General features: G+C 32.4%; 1 protein-coding gene across 1 annotated transcript in view; it reads right to left on the reverse strand.

Moving 5' to 3' along the window:
* Positions 1-640: 640 nt before the first annotated feature.
* The window catches only part of LOC129231879 (cytochrome P450 3A24-like), a 31,162-nt gene continuing 16,737 nt past the window's right edge, over positions 641-15,065 (reverse strand). Inside the window, exons 7-14 of the mRNA XM_054866269.1 lie at positions 14,505-14,650; positions 13,065-13,177; positions 11,608-11,767; positions 10,038-10,198; positions 7,726-7,814; positions 6,749-6,892; positions 3,105-3,258; positions 641-872 (exon numbers count right to left, since the gene is read on the reverse strand). Of these exons, the coding sequence (XP_054722244.1) occupies positions 789-872; positions 3,105-3,258; positions 6,749-6,892; positions 7,726-7,814; positions 10,038-10,198; positions 11,608-11,767; positions 13,065-13,177; positions 14,505-14,650 (1,051 nt within the window). The 3' untranslated portion in view covers positions 641-788. The remainder of the gene's footprint in view (positions 873-3,104; positions 3,259-6,748; positions 6,893-7,725; positions 7,815-10,037; positions 10,199-11,607; positions 11,768-13,064; positions 13,178-14,504; positions 14,651-15,065) is intronic.

Raw genomic sequence — 15,065 nt, forward strand, 5'->3', positions numbered from 1 at the left:
TGGAAACGGGTTATGAATGACTATGCTGGTAACTACATCGAAGTCCTACAAAACTTGGCTTCATGTACCACTTTTGTATTAGATGTAAATGAATAGTTGCAACTATATTAAAGTTCCAAACCTGGCATAATCGAACCTTTTTAATAAAACGAAACTTCATAAAACCTTTTTGAATGAATAGTTTCTTAGGGCCTCATTTGACACAACAGCAACCGAAATACAATTCACAATATCGATGTAATTAATCATCTTCTTTACTTTGTAAAAATAGGATTAAAATTTTCGCTATGGGAGTTCAAACTACTGCGCATAATGGAGTATGAACCCGCTGAGCATTACGTCATCAAATCAAGAATTGAAACGTCTGAGAATTTTTTGTTCTTTTTTTTCCCCTCTTTCTTTAAATGTGTTGCAAACAACGTATTTTATAGCTAAATATGAGCCACACATTTATCTGATGACCTTATTATGAGCACATACCACATTATAGTTTTATCTATTTTTTTCCTTAAAAACAGACTAATGCTTTCATTTCATTGAAATGGTAAGATTTTTAGCAAACCTGAAGACACAAAGTAAGTAGGCAACAAGTAGCAGATTTTACAAAAATGTATCACAATATAAATAAAATCCATTAAAATAAAAATATAAAAAAATTTATTAATATTTAGACACTTCAAACTATTTACAACACATATTGTACATAAAATCTTCAAAAGTAGCTTAATAACATTTGTTCTTTGTTGTGCAAAATAAACTAATCTCTTTTATAGTATCACAGTCTTGCTTCACACATCGGTTCTTTTCTCGATTTTTAATGGTAGATCATCAACTGTTAAAAATCCCATGCCATTTTTGAATTCCAAGGGGACCTAATAAAAAGACAATAGAAATAAGGGGAAAAAATGAATGTTTATTAAATGGTGAAATTCTTTTACACACATAGACGAAAGAATTTTAGGTACTAACGAATTACTTAGTAGACAATAAATTCTGTTAAAACTGAGCTCGTAATTTTGGAAAATTGTGAGTTTATGAGGAAACTAGGGAGTTAAATGGCTTCGTTTGATTTCAAGAGAAGTCAAATTTTTAGTCGCTCGGTAGTAGGGTTGCCAGATGTAACCAGACCCAATATAATTCAGTTACACAGATGTGAACACTGTCACAAAACTTGACAATATGTGTCACGTATACACAAGTGAAAATTTCTTTTTATTTTATGGGAATCTTTCTATTGTTGGAGTTTTCGGCGACACATGTAATAGGAATCTCAACGAAGTTGTGTTGTAAATACCAAATCTGATGATCAAATAAAAAACGCTATTAACTAGAAATTAACATTTTTGTAGCTTTTAAAATCGTCCATAATTGAAAGTCTTCCTGCCTGATTCATTATTGCCATGAAATTGCATTGCATTTTTATAATTTATGTATTTATTTTATTGTTAAAAGTAGTCGATGGGAAAGTACCGGAACATTAGTTCTGAATTGGATTATGTGAAGATGAAATTTACATTTCATCCAAACACAAACGAATAATCTTTATTTTATTGGAAAGGAATTACTTCAAGGTATGAGTAATAAATTTCTTTAATGTATTTCCGGAGCATATTTTAAAGTTAAATTTGTCAAAACACTTTGTGGCGCAGTAATTGAAAAAATGTATGTTAATTCTAAAAATAGTTCATCTTCCTCTTTACATAATCACATTATGAATTAATGTTTTTAATCATTCTCGTTCATATGGTGTCTACAGAATTTCAAAAGTATACTTCGTGATCTTTTCAAAACCTTTCAAAAGTATCGGTGTCTATACAATATAACTTTTTTCAAGCAATGCAATAAAATTGCAAAAAATACAAGTTGTTTCGAGCTGAATTTATGCTTCATCGTATTCAAACTAAATCTTTTAACAAATTAACGAACAAAAAAAATCTTACTCGCAAAACTTGAGATTTTAATAAGAATGAACAGCTTTTAAAATTATCCAAAAACTCGATAGTCTCATGTCTTACCCACATTTGCCATGACATTGCATCACGTTTGTTTACACAAACATAGTTTTTTATTTATAGGTTAACGGAAGGGGGAAAAAATCATACTTCCAAAATTAGATTTCATAACGCACATGAACAGCATTTAAAATTATCTAAAAAATCGATTTTCTCATTTACTCGCATGTTCAAAAATAATGAAATAAAATAAATGACGCTTGTGTAGGAAACTTGTTCAAGGTCTTATTTGAGTGCCCTAAAATAGACCATTCATTAAAACCGCAATCGCAAAATCCGATTATTGACAAATTTTTATTCGCAAGAATACTTACTACACAATCATAAAAACATAACTCCTTCGAAAAATTCGGAATATGTAAATCGCACCATTTTGATTAAAAAAAATATATTAGTTTCTTTGGCATTTAGCAATTATACTTCAAACTAAAAAGTTTTAGGTTTGGTTTTTTTTTTTCAATCTTGCCCCTTCATAACCCCTTCTCTGCTTCATCACCATTCTCAAAGGCATTCTTGAGCATGAGGCAACGCATCTTCTGAGCAATTCAAAAGGTTTTTGAAAAATCTAACATAGAATTTTCATGACTTATTCGTAGTCCCGTCATTAGGGTCTTGTCACCTGACATTTATAAACATAAAAACCTTTGTGAACTATTTCGTGAAATAACCTTCACAAATTTATTTTTAATTTTTTTTATTTATTTTTTTTATTTAGTTATTTATTTATTTATTTTTGTTTTCTTATTCTTATGACTTGTAGAAACCTTGGTTTATGTTCAAAGCAAAAGAAATTATGTGGAGCAAAATACAAATGAACTGACGAGTATAAGTCCGTAATTTACTTTTAAAACGACGCAAAAGATGTTTTGATTTTTAAATTGAAATTCAAGTAAAGAGATGAATAATTCCTTTCCGAAAATAAATTTATGAAGAAGTAAAACTTCTTGTATTTGATGAAATATTTTCAAACTTAAAAGGTTTTTGAAATTGCTTCATAATTTTAAAGAAATTTCCAAACGAAAATACCCTTTCACTTTCTTAAGCAGCTCAGATGTTTTCATTAATTAACAGAAAATAACTGCGAAAAAGTACCTTCGTATTTTTGGCCCTTTTAAATCTGTAATGGCGTAGTATATTACTCATGCACATTTTGATTTCCATCAGAGCAAAACGCATGCCTAAACAGTTTCTTGGGCCAGCTCCAAATGGTAGATAAGCAAGAGGATGGTGACTGGGTTCAATAAACCTAAAAATAAAAATGCGCCAGATTAGTTTTACTAGCCCATTTGTTTGCAATGAAATTTAATGATTAAAAATCAATTCATTTAGTAAGGCAAACCACAGGTTTTAAAGCCTGTGTCGATCAAATTTTTCCAGTTTTATATTCCCACTTTTGATTAAAAATGAACAAACCATGTCCCCCCCCCCCCCCCCCCACTCAAAAAAATGACATCAGCTATCTATGCGATAATAGAGAAAACAACGTACCAAAAATATCTTTTAATGTTATCATAATATACTTCAGTCTGAAGCATTCGGTTACTGAATTGTATTGATCGTTCTGATTTCACTTGCCAGATTTCAATTTTAAAAGTAGTGACTATTTCCGGTCACAAAACTGTTAATGGAGACAAACAAACTAGTAGCTAATATAGGTATATAGGTGCTGGTCAGTGCTGATTCTATATTAGTTACCAGTTTGTGTGGTACTCTTGGCTTCCTTAAGAGGTTTTCCACCTCCATCTCAGTCACTTCCTATTCCGGGCTGATGAGTGATAATAAACACGAAACTGCAGTCCTCGGATGGAATGAGTGAGCTGGTGGTGTACACTGGTGTGCAAAAATTAAGGACGAAGTCGAAAAATTAGCATATCAGCTGAACGAAGAGGCAGAGCGAACAGAAAGACCAATCAGGAGATTAAGTAAGGTGATGTACGGTAGCACATGCGCAGATATGCAGGCAGACGTAATGGGGGAGTGTCTGAGTAGTATAAAGCATGTTGTCGGTGTAAGATCAGTATTTCTGGCAAAGAGATTGCACGCCGTATTAGCAGTTAAAATCACACCGAGTTGCTGCCTCAGCGAGAAATGGCGAATAATCAATCTGTTAGACGACATCTGGATGCTTTTACCCGAGGTCGAATCATTGGGAAGTTGGAGGAAGGCCGCAGTGTGACAAGTGTGGCTGCAGAGTTCGGAATTGCTCACAGCATCGTTTCACGACTTTGGAGACAATTTCAAACTACAGGAACAGCTATCCGGAGGTTCAGTAGTGGTCGTCCACGAAGAACCACATCCGCAGATGACCGGTATATTGTCTTACAGGCCAGAAGAAACAGGCGGCAGACAGCGAGAGAAATCACTAGACACACGACACAGGTGACTGGACGACCGATATCGCGTTTTACCGTGGCCAGAAGACCGCACGGTGGTGGTCTGTTTGCCCGACGCCCTATACGGTGTGTACCTCTAACGCCTGTCCATCGGAGAAGGCGTTCTCTGTGGTGCCGGGAACACCGGAATTGGAGAGACAATGAATGCGGACAAGTACTCTTTACAGATGAGAGCAGATTCAGTCTGAGTAGCGATTCTCATCGCATACTCATCTGGAGAGAGCGGGGAAGCCACAATCATCCCTCGAACATCATTGAAAGGGACAGGTATGGAGGTCGCGGTGTTCTCGTTTGGGGAGGCATCATGCTTGGTAGTCGTACAGACCTTCACATCTTCAACGCAGTTTCAGTCAACGGGACCATTTATTGTAACGATATTCTTCTTCCATATGTGCGTCTTTTTAGAGGCGCTATGGGTCCGCAGTTCCTTTTCATGGCGACAATGCACCATGTCATCGCACAGTAGCTGCCAAACAGCTCTTAGAGAGTGAGGATATTGAACGTATGGATTGGCCGGCACAATCTCCGGATCTCAATCCCATCGAGCATGTATGGGATTTTCTAGGCAGACGCTTGGTAGCTTGTGCCTTACCACCAGTAACGATTCGGGAGCTTCGATTGGCGCTGCAAGACGAATGGGCAGCAATGCCTCAACAACTCATTGACACCCTCATTCTCAGCATGGGCAGACGCTGTGAAACCTGCCTAGCAGTCGGGAGAGATCATATCCCCTACTAAAGACCGGATGTTTCTTGCTGGACACCCATCACAGGGATGTTTAGGCCGTCAGTCGCATTGCGCTCCCTGCTACTTTTTCAATAAAGCTTCTTTTTATCCCTCTGATTTCTCTTTTAGTAAGTGTTGCTTACATTCACATGTCCTTACGTATTGGGGATCTTACAGTATTAAATGTGTTGATTTGGAAAGCTTTTGTACAAAGTTATATTGAAAAAACCGTCTCGTCCTTAATTTTTGCACACCAGTGTATTTCATGTATTCATTGCGTCTCTTACGGTTTTTTTTTCCCCCCCATTGGGACTGTATAAGAAGCTCACCTGAAGAGACGGCTAGGCCATAAGCCATAACCAGACCTACTGCGCTCCCCTACAATGCATCAGTCTTTCATGTGCTACCACTCATGTGCTGATGCATGCCATATACAGGTTATTAAAATGTCTCGTTACCCCCCCCCCCCCACACACACAAGTCTGCTACTAATTTAGATTTTCAGAAGTTGGCAAATCTGGATGTAGTCATTGTCGGAAGAAATGTGATTTTGTTAGCTCGAGTAATAAGTAGTGCGCTACTGTTTTGTTATAAAATTCTACAAAATCTTAACTTCCAGGCAACTGTGTACACTTATTTTCAGATGCTAATTTATTCATTACGGCTGCTGTTAAATATGTACGTTCAGACGTACGTTCCTGCATCTGTTTATTTTTGTAGTAATTTTACTACTCCTATTATAATATATTCAAGTCTAATATGGTGATGAAGGGTAATGGCACTCACGTAAGCTGGTAAGTATATGACACCAGCTGCATCTGTTTATTTTTGTAGTAGGTTTTGTTACTCCTATTATAATATATTCAAGTCTAATATGGTGATGAAGGGTAATGGCGCTCATGTAAGCTGGTAAGTGTATGACACCAGCTGCAACTGTTTATTTTTGTAGTAATTTTACTACTCCTATTATAATATATTCAAGTCTAATATGGTGATGATGGGTAATGGCGTTCACATAAGCTGGTAAGTGTATGACACCAGCTCAGTGACTAAAACCTGCTTACATTGATCAGTGTCAGCTGTTTAAAGATGATGGTGATTCAGATCATTTGCTTTCAATCGAATAAGATATATAGATTGAAATCTGCAGTTTTTGCGGAGAGTTCGGGACAGATAACTAAACGTGATTTCGCTGGACATATTATAGAACAGCTTTGACAGTGGTTGTATAAAGCCTTATTTACTAATCAACCATATAAGTAGAGGAGTAAATAGCACTTTCAATTGCATATATGAATGTTGTCGTACTTAAAGCGCACTTTGAACGTAATTATCCTACCATAAGTCGGACATTACCGCTCAAAGTGTAGTGTAGTTAAATAATCGTTAAAAATAAAAGAAATCCTCAAACTTTTTTGTAAATTGGTTGATTGCGAACTTTCCGAATCTTTGGAGTTGCTCTTCGTGAAAAACATTTGTTTTTGTTTTAAATTTGACTAGTTATTCATGCTTTTTCTGAACAAAGCGTCAGTACTCTACTTTCCCCCCAAGTAACCAATTGCAGAAGCTTATTTTATTATGAAGGGAAAAATTCAGAATTTAATTAATGATAAATACCTTTCCGGTTTAAATTTTTCTGGCTCAGGGAAGTACTCTGGATCGTGATGCATTGCATATATAGGAAAAGATATGGCGTTTCCTTTTTCAATCGTTAATCCAGTATCTTTCAGCTCATAATCTTCACTTGCCGTCCTTTCAGACCTGCAAATTGCAAAATTATAATAGACTCCCTGATACATGCACAGCAAAATGCTGTACATTTATACTAAAGCGAAATTCAATTACGGTCTTGTGTTTGAACGTACAAAACTCGAACAAAATTTTAAACGTTGTCAAAGTTTAGTTTTGTAACTAAAAACATACTCAAACACCTTCAGTGAGTTCATTATAAGGAATGAATTCGTAAATTTTCCAGTACCGAAACGCTAATGAGAAATTGTTATTATAGAAAGCAAAATTCCAACATCAGGAATAAATTAGCTAACAAGAATAAAATTTAAGTAAAGTACCTCATCTCAATAAAATCTCCTTCAATTATGTCTAATAAGTCGTCGATGGGAAATTTGCCCACAGATAAGGCAACAAGTCCACTTTCCATACATCAATATGAAACCATTGTAATCAAGCAATTTTATTGATTTCAATTACTTGCTTTTGGAATATTAATAAACACAATTGATTTTTACTGCTCTGGTGTCCTAACTATTAACAGCAAGGGATTACTTTTTTCCCCTTATTTCTTTTCAAACGACACAGAAAACTTACGATATATCTAAACGAGAGACACAATGAAGGGTTATATATATATATATATATATATATATATATTATGCACTAACAACAGAGGAAACACACAATTTTATTTCAAGTTCAATAATTTCAAAACTAATTAATTTCTAGACTACTCAACAAAGTCAGTCATACCATGGTAAATTTTCCAAAGTCAGCATCGACAAATATTTGCCGGTATTATTAAAGAAGACTGCATAATGTTTAAGGGATATTTAAATGGGTAAAATAAAATTTCCACTTACATTATAAGTGCAGGATACATTCTCAATGTTTCTGACACTACACAATCTAAATACTTCATATCCCGTATTACATCGTAGCTCATTTCTTTCTAAAAATGCAAAAAAGAAAAAAAAAGGAAAAAATAAATAAATAAATAAAATAATTAATAAATAATAAGTAAAGTAGAAGCAAAATAAGTGTCGTGCTTTTTCTGCGCAGAACTGAATTATTACCCAATCCTCAATAATAATAATATTTAAATACTACATGCATATCATTCAAAATTAAGACTAAATAAATATATCTTCCTCTTATTTATTTATTTATTTATTTTTTGGATTAAGATATATAAATATTTACAATTATGAAAAGTAGATTAAGTGCTGAAAATTCAGTGCTGAACAGCGGAATTCTTGCTAAGAGTTTCTAGATTCTATCCTTAGAAACTAGGCAGAAGGTTGAGAAAGCTCTTATAACTGGATGAAAGATTATTTTTTTTTTTTTTTTTTTTTTTTTTTTTTTTTTTTAATTTATGAATTCGTGTGCGATGGTACCGAAATTATTAAAAGATAATGAACTTTTTAGGCATGAGATATTACAGATCGACGTACGAATTCCTAAAACTGAAAACTAGTTTTCTTAACTAAAATGTGCAATTTTTCTGCATCATTAGCAGGAATTAGTTTTCTCTTTAAAGGCTATCACGATTAATTTCTTAATTTACATGGACATTTTGACATTATTTTAGTTCAAACTTTTTTTTTTTTTTGAGGGAGGAGGGTTCCGTTACGTGAATGGAAACTATGAATTGAAGCGTTTCCAATACTACTGAACTCCACTGTACTTAACAGTAAATTTTACACTTGATTAAAAATTTTAACGTTCACTACAATTTGTTATAGTTGTGTTAATTTGCTTGCTTATTTTTCACTAGAAGTATTATGAAAGTTATGGTGTACACACAAAAACAACTTTGAGAAATTATACATATGATACTGCAATTTACCATGTTCAAAAACACTTTTTTGTATCTATTTTCAATGCTACAACACAACTGTGGTTTAAAATTCTGTCCTTAATGAATTACGATTATATATTCATGGAAATTTGAATCAGAACCCAGCTGCGGAAAATCAATCATTCAAAAAAAAACTTTTTTGCCTATAGGAAGATCCATCTCGGAACCTTCGCGTCTTTAGCAGGACGCTCTTACCAACTAAGCTAATGTTTAGGATCTCTGCCACATGGGTATAACAGAAATTTTTGTTCCAGAAGATAAAAATTTGATAGCTTTTATAACATTGACAACTTGGAATATTTTACTAAAGAATAATTTGTTTTTAAGTAGGGAAGATTGGGCATATTTGATCCTTTAGGAGACTAATTCGCTACCTTGAATCTTGAAACTACTTGAATACAGTATTAATACAGCCATCGTAGGTTTACACCGCAAAGTGTCAGATGACCTGTTTTGGTAATGCTTTCGAGGTTATGTTTCACTGTCAGTTTTCATCGGTAAAATTATATTTTTTGATTGTAGATTTAAAAGGTCATTTTACCTTTAGTTAGTTTTTTGTTAAATTATTTTATTTGATGTCATAAACATAAAAATAAAAATAGCACTTTGTTGCGCTAAAAAATTTTCTAAATATAAAACGTGAGATTGCTTAGTTCTATTGATTCAAATGAAATTTTTATGCTCCAACAAAAAAAAGGGGGGGGGGAATCAACTGTCCCCAGTCTCTCCTAATGAATGCTTTCCTTCATGTTGAGTACATCTATTTAAATGATTCTACCAGTCGAATACAACTTTTTCTAGATAAGATTACTTACCCTAAAAATATAACCCATACTCGTTATCAAATTGTTATCTTTATTATGAAACTTGCATTACAAGTTAAAAATTATGTTTAGTCATCAACAAAACCTGCAAAAACCTGAAAACTGAGCTTTCTAACATATTCATATGAAAAAATGCATCTACCGTACACAGTTAAAATACGTTCAGCGGATTTGTTGGATTAATCAATAAAGGTTATTTAATAGAAAGAAAAATGTCCTTTAATTTTCTCGTTACTTTTATCGACGGGCTATAAAAGTTCTTACTTTAAATGGAAAAAAATATGATTTATGCGATAAATATAGATAAATAACAAAAATACCGAAAGAAAAGGATTAGTAAAACCTTTTGCAATATCTTAAAATTTATTGCAAACAGATCTTTATGCAATTCTCATACCTAATGTCATTTAATAATTTGTAGAGATAGTAATAACTATTGCAGAAATATAAGTAATATGTTGAGAATACGGAATTTTAAAGTAGAACTTACGTGATTTCTAAAAGCTGAATCTACTTCCTGAATTAATTTTTCTTGGCATTCTGGGTTTAAAGCTAGAGAATAGGCCACAAAAGTTAGAGTTGCTGCAGTAGTTTCGTAACCGACAGAAAAAAATAAAACACATTGAGCGATGACTTCATCTTGGGATAGAGCTGAAAGTAAATAATATTCGACATTGATAAATACTGTAGCTGGTTTATTTATATATTATTATGAGAAAATTTAGATTTATTTGTTTTAAAATTACTTTTTTTAAATTTTCATTTTATGTATTACAAAATTCTCGTTACATTATTATTTTTTGAAGTGAACGCTATGTCGTAAGATTTCCTAGAAAATTTCTGTGAATGATTGTCTCCCAAAGTCTCATTTTGCCAAGTGCTAATATCTATGTGTAGTTTTTTTGTTTTTTTAATCAGATTAATCATGACAAAGAGGAGTTGAATCCTCTGAAAGTAATCCCTATTCTATGCTCAGCGTTTCATTATAAACAAAACATTATACCTTCTGTTTTTGCTATTTGTAAACGAACAAAAATAGTCACATATAACAGTCTAACTGAAATTCTTTATAAAAGTACACCTACAAATTTCTAGAAGATGCGAAATGCAATCTCTCTGTTATCAATGCCTTTTAGAAATACCAATTGATATACTGTCGTAGGCAGGTAAACGACAGTATCTGCAGACACGAGTTTTCGAGATATTGGAAGCAACGCGATTTGGATTCAATACTAACAATATAGAAATATTGGGATTAGACGGGTGTTTTTGCATTTTCTTTTTTCAGTGCAAACCAAATAAGCAAGCTTGTACAATAAAACTAACTAACAATAAACGACAAAAATGCAAAAAAAAAAAAAAATCAGTTACTGCCCTTCACCTGCCCACGACATCATAATGCTTTAATTTTTAAAGTAATTGAATCAGAGCATTAGGCTTGGCCTCCATAAAACTCACTATGACTCTGTAATTCCGATTGAAATCTTCAAATGTGCGACATCTTTAAGAACAAATACAATGTTCGACTAATGTCGAATAAATAGCTTCAGAATTTTTGGTCTGAAATACATATTTCTATCTATCTATTACCAAAAGAAAAAGAGTTAATAAAAACAAGATTTACGATATAAAAATTTACTTTCAAAATAAAAATTTCGTCAGAGACAGTTAAAAGCATTGCCATTATAAGCTCAATAATTTTAAACGCTTGTTAAAACGTAGTAAGTCTTCTAAACATAAAGAACATTGCTAAGACGACCAATCCAAATTCTAAAAAATTAATAATTTAAATTTTTCTACTCTTCCTGAAACTTAGGGAAAAAAATTGTTCTCTCACTTTAATAAAAATCAATATGACAATTTAAGTTCATTTATTTCCACCACAGAAAAGTTAGTTACTTCTAAAATTCTGACACTTTGCTAACTTTTTTCGTAAAAAAGTTTCACTTTAAGAAAATAGAAACTATGGTCTTAAAATGTACAACGCACTTTGTATAAAAAGAGAATAAATATTCTTACATTTCATTTTTCTAATTTGTTTAAAAAGTCACTTCACTTACTTTTGTATCGCAATGCATGACTAAGTTCTTTATTAAAAATGCTTCCGTACTGGTCTTCCTCATCTTCAATTATTTCAATTTTTGGAGTCTCATGTTTAGCATTTTTTTCAATATCCTCTTCTAACGTATCCATAAACAGTTGTAATACATCATTGTATTTCTATAAATAATTAAGGTAAGGTTAGTTTTTTTTTTTTTTTTCATAATTTTCATAATGTATTTTATAATACATTTTTCAGTGTAGTAAGATAAACAAATGAAAAATGCAATAAAGGAATATATTTTTTTATTTTCAAGATATCTCTAGAGAAACGTGTTTTAAATAGCTTTTAATTTTCGTTTCAACAAGTTACAAGGATAAATAACACATTTTACGATTATTACAACGTTAAAGCATTAACTGCAAAGAAAATTTATAGACAGTATGTTTATATTTTCAGTAAGTTACCGTCCTCTAGCGGGCTAAGGCAGAAAATACACCGCCAGCTCAGTCATTCCATCCGGAGCTGGCGGTGTATTTCATGTAGTATGTTTATAGTTAAGGTTCTACTTTAAAATTGTTATAAAAGAAAAAAATATGCTGTTAACAAATGTTTTTAAACTTCATTATATTTCATTTGGTTTTATCAATGAACTAATTTCCTATTAAGTAAGTTTCATTTGTATTTCAGATGGTTTTTAGGTGTTCGAGTAGTCACTAGTAAAAAAAAAATTGGTACAAGGTGAACCTTAAATAAGTTTCACATTTTGAAGGGGTATATGAAAATGAAAAGAAAAATCTACCTTGAAAATTTTTGGAATATGCTTTTTAAAAATTACATAAAAAGCGTTATTTCTGGGGTTTTAAAATGACATGCGCAGATGGCGGTCGTCGCTGATGGCACATTGCTTAAGACATTCATGGAAGCTCATAATTACACTTTGTACGGTCACGTCCGCAACACGCACTTTTTCATTACTTGCCAATATTTTTTAATACAATGAATACTTTTAGAAAGTTGATACTTCATAATATGAAACATAATGGATCCTCATATTCGAATACGTAACTAAAAGCGAAAATTTTAAATTCTGGGAATCGAGTGCAAAAATATGCGGAAAAATGTAACACTTGTGCAAATGTATTGAGCAGTGGCGGTCGTCGCTGCTGGCACATTGCTGAAGACATTCCTGGAAGCTCATAATTACACTCTATACGGTCACGTCCGCAACACGCACTTTTTCATTACTTGCCAATATTTTTAATACAAGGAATACTTTTAGAAAGTTGATACTTCATAATATGATACATAATGGATCCTCATATTCGAATACGTAACTAAAAGCGAAAATTTTAAATTCTGGGAATCGAGTGCAAAAATATGCGGAAAAATGTAACATTTGTGCAAATGTATTAAGCAATATATAGTTTTCTTTTTTTTTTTTGGAAAAAGACATATTAATTTTTCTATATTTACCTTTCCCTTCTGCTTTCTTTCCTTTATGACATTAAGAGTAACATCTCTAAAAAACTCCCAACTGCTTCTTCCTCCCATTGGAATTCTACGTGAAATCCAAGAAGGCAAGAACACTATTAAAAAAAGAAATAATAAATATTAAACTTTCGTCTTTTGCTATCAAATTATAATATTATTCTATTTTCAATGCTAGCAAGTATGAAAAATATAATTATCTGCCGATGATAACATTGACCATCCTTCAAAAAGTACTTTAATTGTTTTTTATTTATGTCTTGATTACTGCTGATGGTGATGAAACGTATTATACATAATTTTTATCTCACAAATATTAAGTGAAAACAGCAAACAAAAGCTTAAATTTCTCTGCTGCTAAACTTTTGACAAATGATTGTGATTATCCTTAATAGATATCTAATTATTTAAGCTGTTTGGTTGGATTTAATCGATACATTTCATTTCAAACATAGCTTCTACAACTTAAAAATAGACTTTTACATTCAAAAATATATGATGTTTACATTTTGTCCTTGCTGAATCAGAACACTCTTGTTTGAAGAGATTATTTAAGGTATGTAAAGGAAAACTTATGATGTAAAAAATAAAACTTTTGCTCAAAGCAAAGCATACTTTTTTCTTGTTAGTCAAGTTTGAGACGATCTGCAATTACAGTTTTCCATACAAGTCTTTGTGCATGCTTTACTTTATAAATTCATCTGGCAAAAACTACTAAAGTGGGCTTTTGAGCTTCTGCTATGATGCGTTCTAAACACCTCTTTCTAGAGAAGACTTAAATCAATAAAAAATCTAAGTGATATTTTTTTTCTTTCATGACTTGCAAAAAAAAATGGTTAAAAAGTTTTTTATGGTGTAAAACTATTGTTGCCTGTTTAAGTTATATTCTGGCCCTAACTAAAAAATTATCTTGATTAAAGACATACGACGAAGAAACGTAAGCTCTAACAAACACCCATGAGTTCACACACTTTTATTTCTTAAAGGCTTTCATAATGTTGAAAGAAGATTCACTTTTTAAAACTTTTTTTTCTAATGGAACTGCATTAGGCTATTTAGCCTTTTGCAGACCTAGTGCGATCTCCCCAATTTTTAAAATAGTTACAACCATAATTATAGCTTAAGTAATTTTGAAAAATACTTGAAATAAACTTTAAAACCTTTCTATAGATTCTCAAATCCTCATAAATTAATCTAAGAAACATTTAAAACAATTTAAAAAGAAAACACTGTTATAAATTTGTAACTGTTAAAAATCGTTATTAAATTGTAACTATTGAAACTAAATTTTAAATAAAAAATACATTTTTTTTAAATATTGGATTCTGCTTTTCAGTAGAATCGAAACGTTCCAAGTTTGTTACGGATTTTTTACAATTTGACTGCAGTGCTCGAATAGAAGAACTAAATTAATGTTATACTCACGCATCAAGATGAAACTTATCATTGAAAAATCTCCAAAAATTTTCTTAGCATGTTGCACAAATTCATTTCCAGGTTCATTGATGGAGTTGATTCTTGTTGCGAATGCTGCTCTTGCGATTACATCCAAGGTGAAAGCTCCAAATGAGCTGTATTGAGAAAAAAAATGTTATGGCTATAAAAAAAAACATAAGTTAAAAGGTTGAAGCTGCTGTATTATTAACAGTATAATTTGAGTGTTATATGAAATTTTTTGTTGTGAAAATGTGCAGGATGTCCTCACGGAACCACAGACACCTCATCCACACGATTTTGATAGACCGTGAGAGTGTCCTCAATAACATTGGAGCACGTCTACAGGTGTGTCATTGTTTGTCCGCACGCGTTCCTGTGCCTGCTACGTAGTGATCTTTGCAGGATGATTCATTCGCGCCATTTCGCTCACCAATATTGCCAATGGCATATCAATTGCCAACTTATCAAGCTAGTCCCGCTTTGCCTAAATTATAACTATAACTACATAAACACTTGCGCAGGACGCTATACAGTTTAACGAGCACTTCC

Source organism: Uloborus diversus, chromosome 10 (assembly GCF_026930045.1).
Source record: "Uloborus diversus isolate 005 chromosome 10, Udiv.v.3.1, whole genome shotgun sequence".
Classification (NCBI taxonomy): domain Eukaryota; kingdom Metazoa; phylum Arthropoda; class Arachnida; order Araneae; family Uloboridae; genus Uloborus; species Uloborus diversus.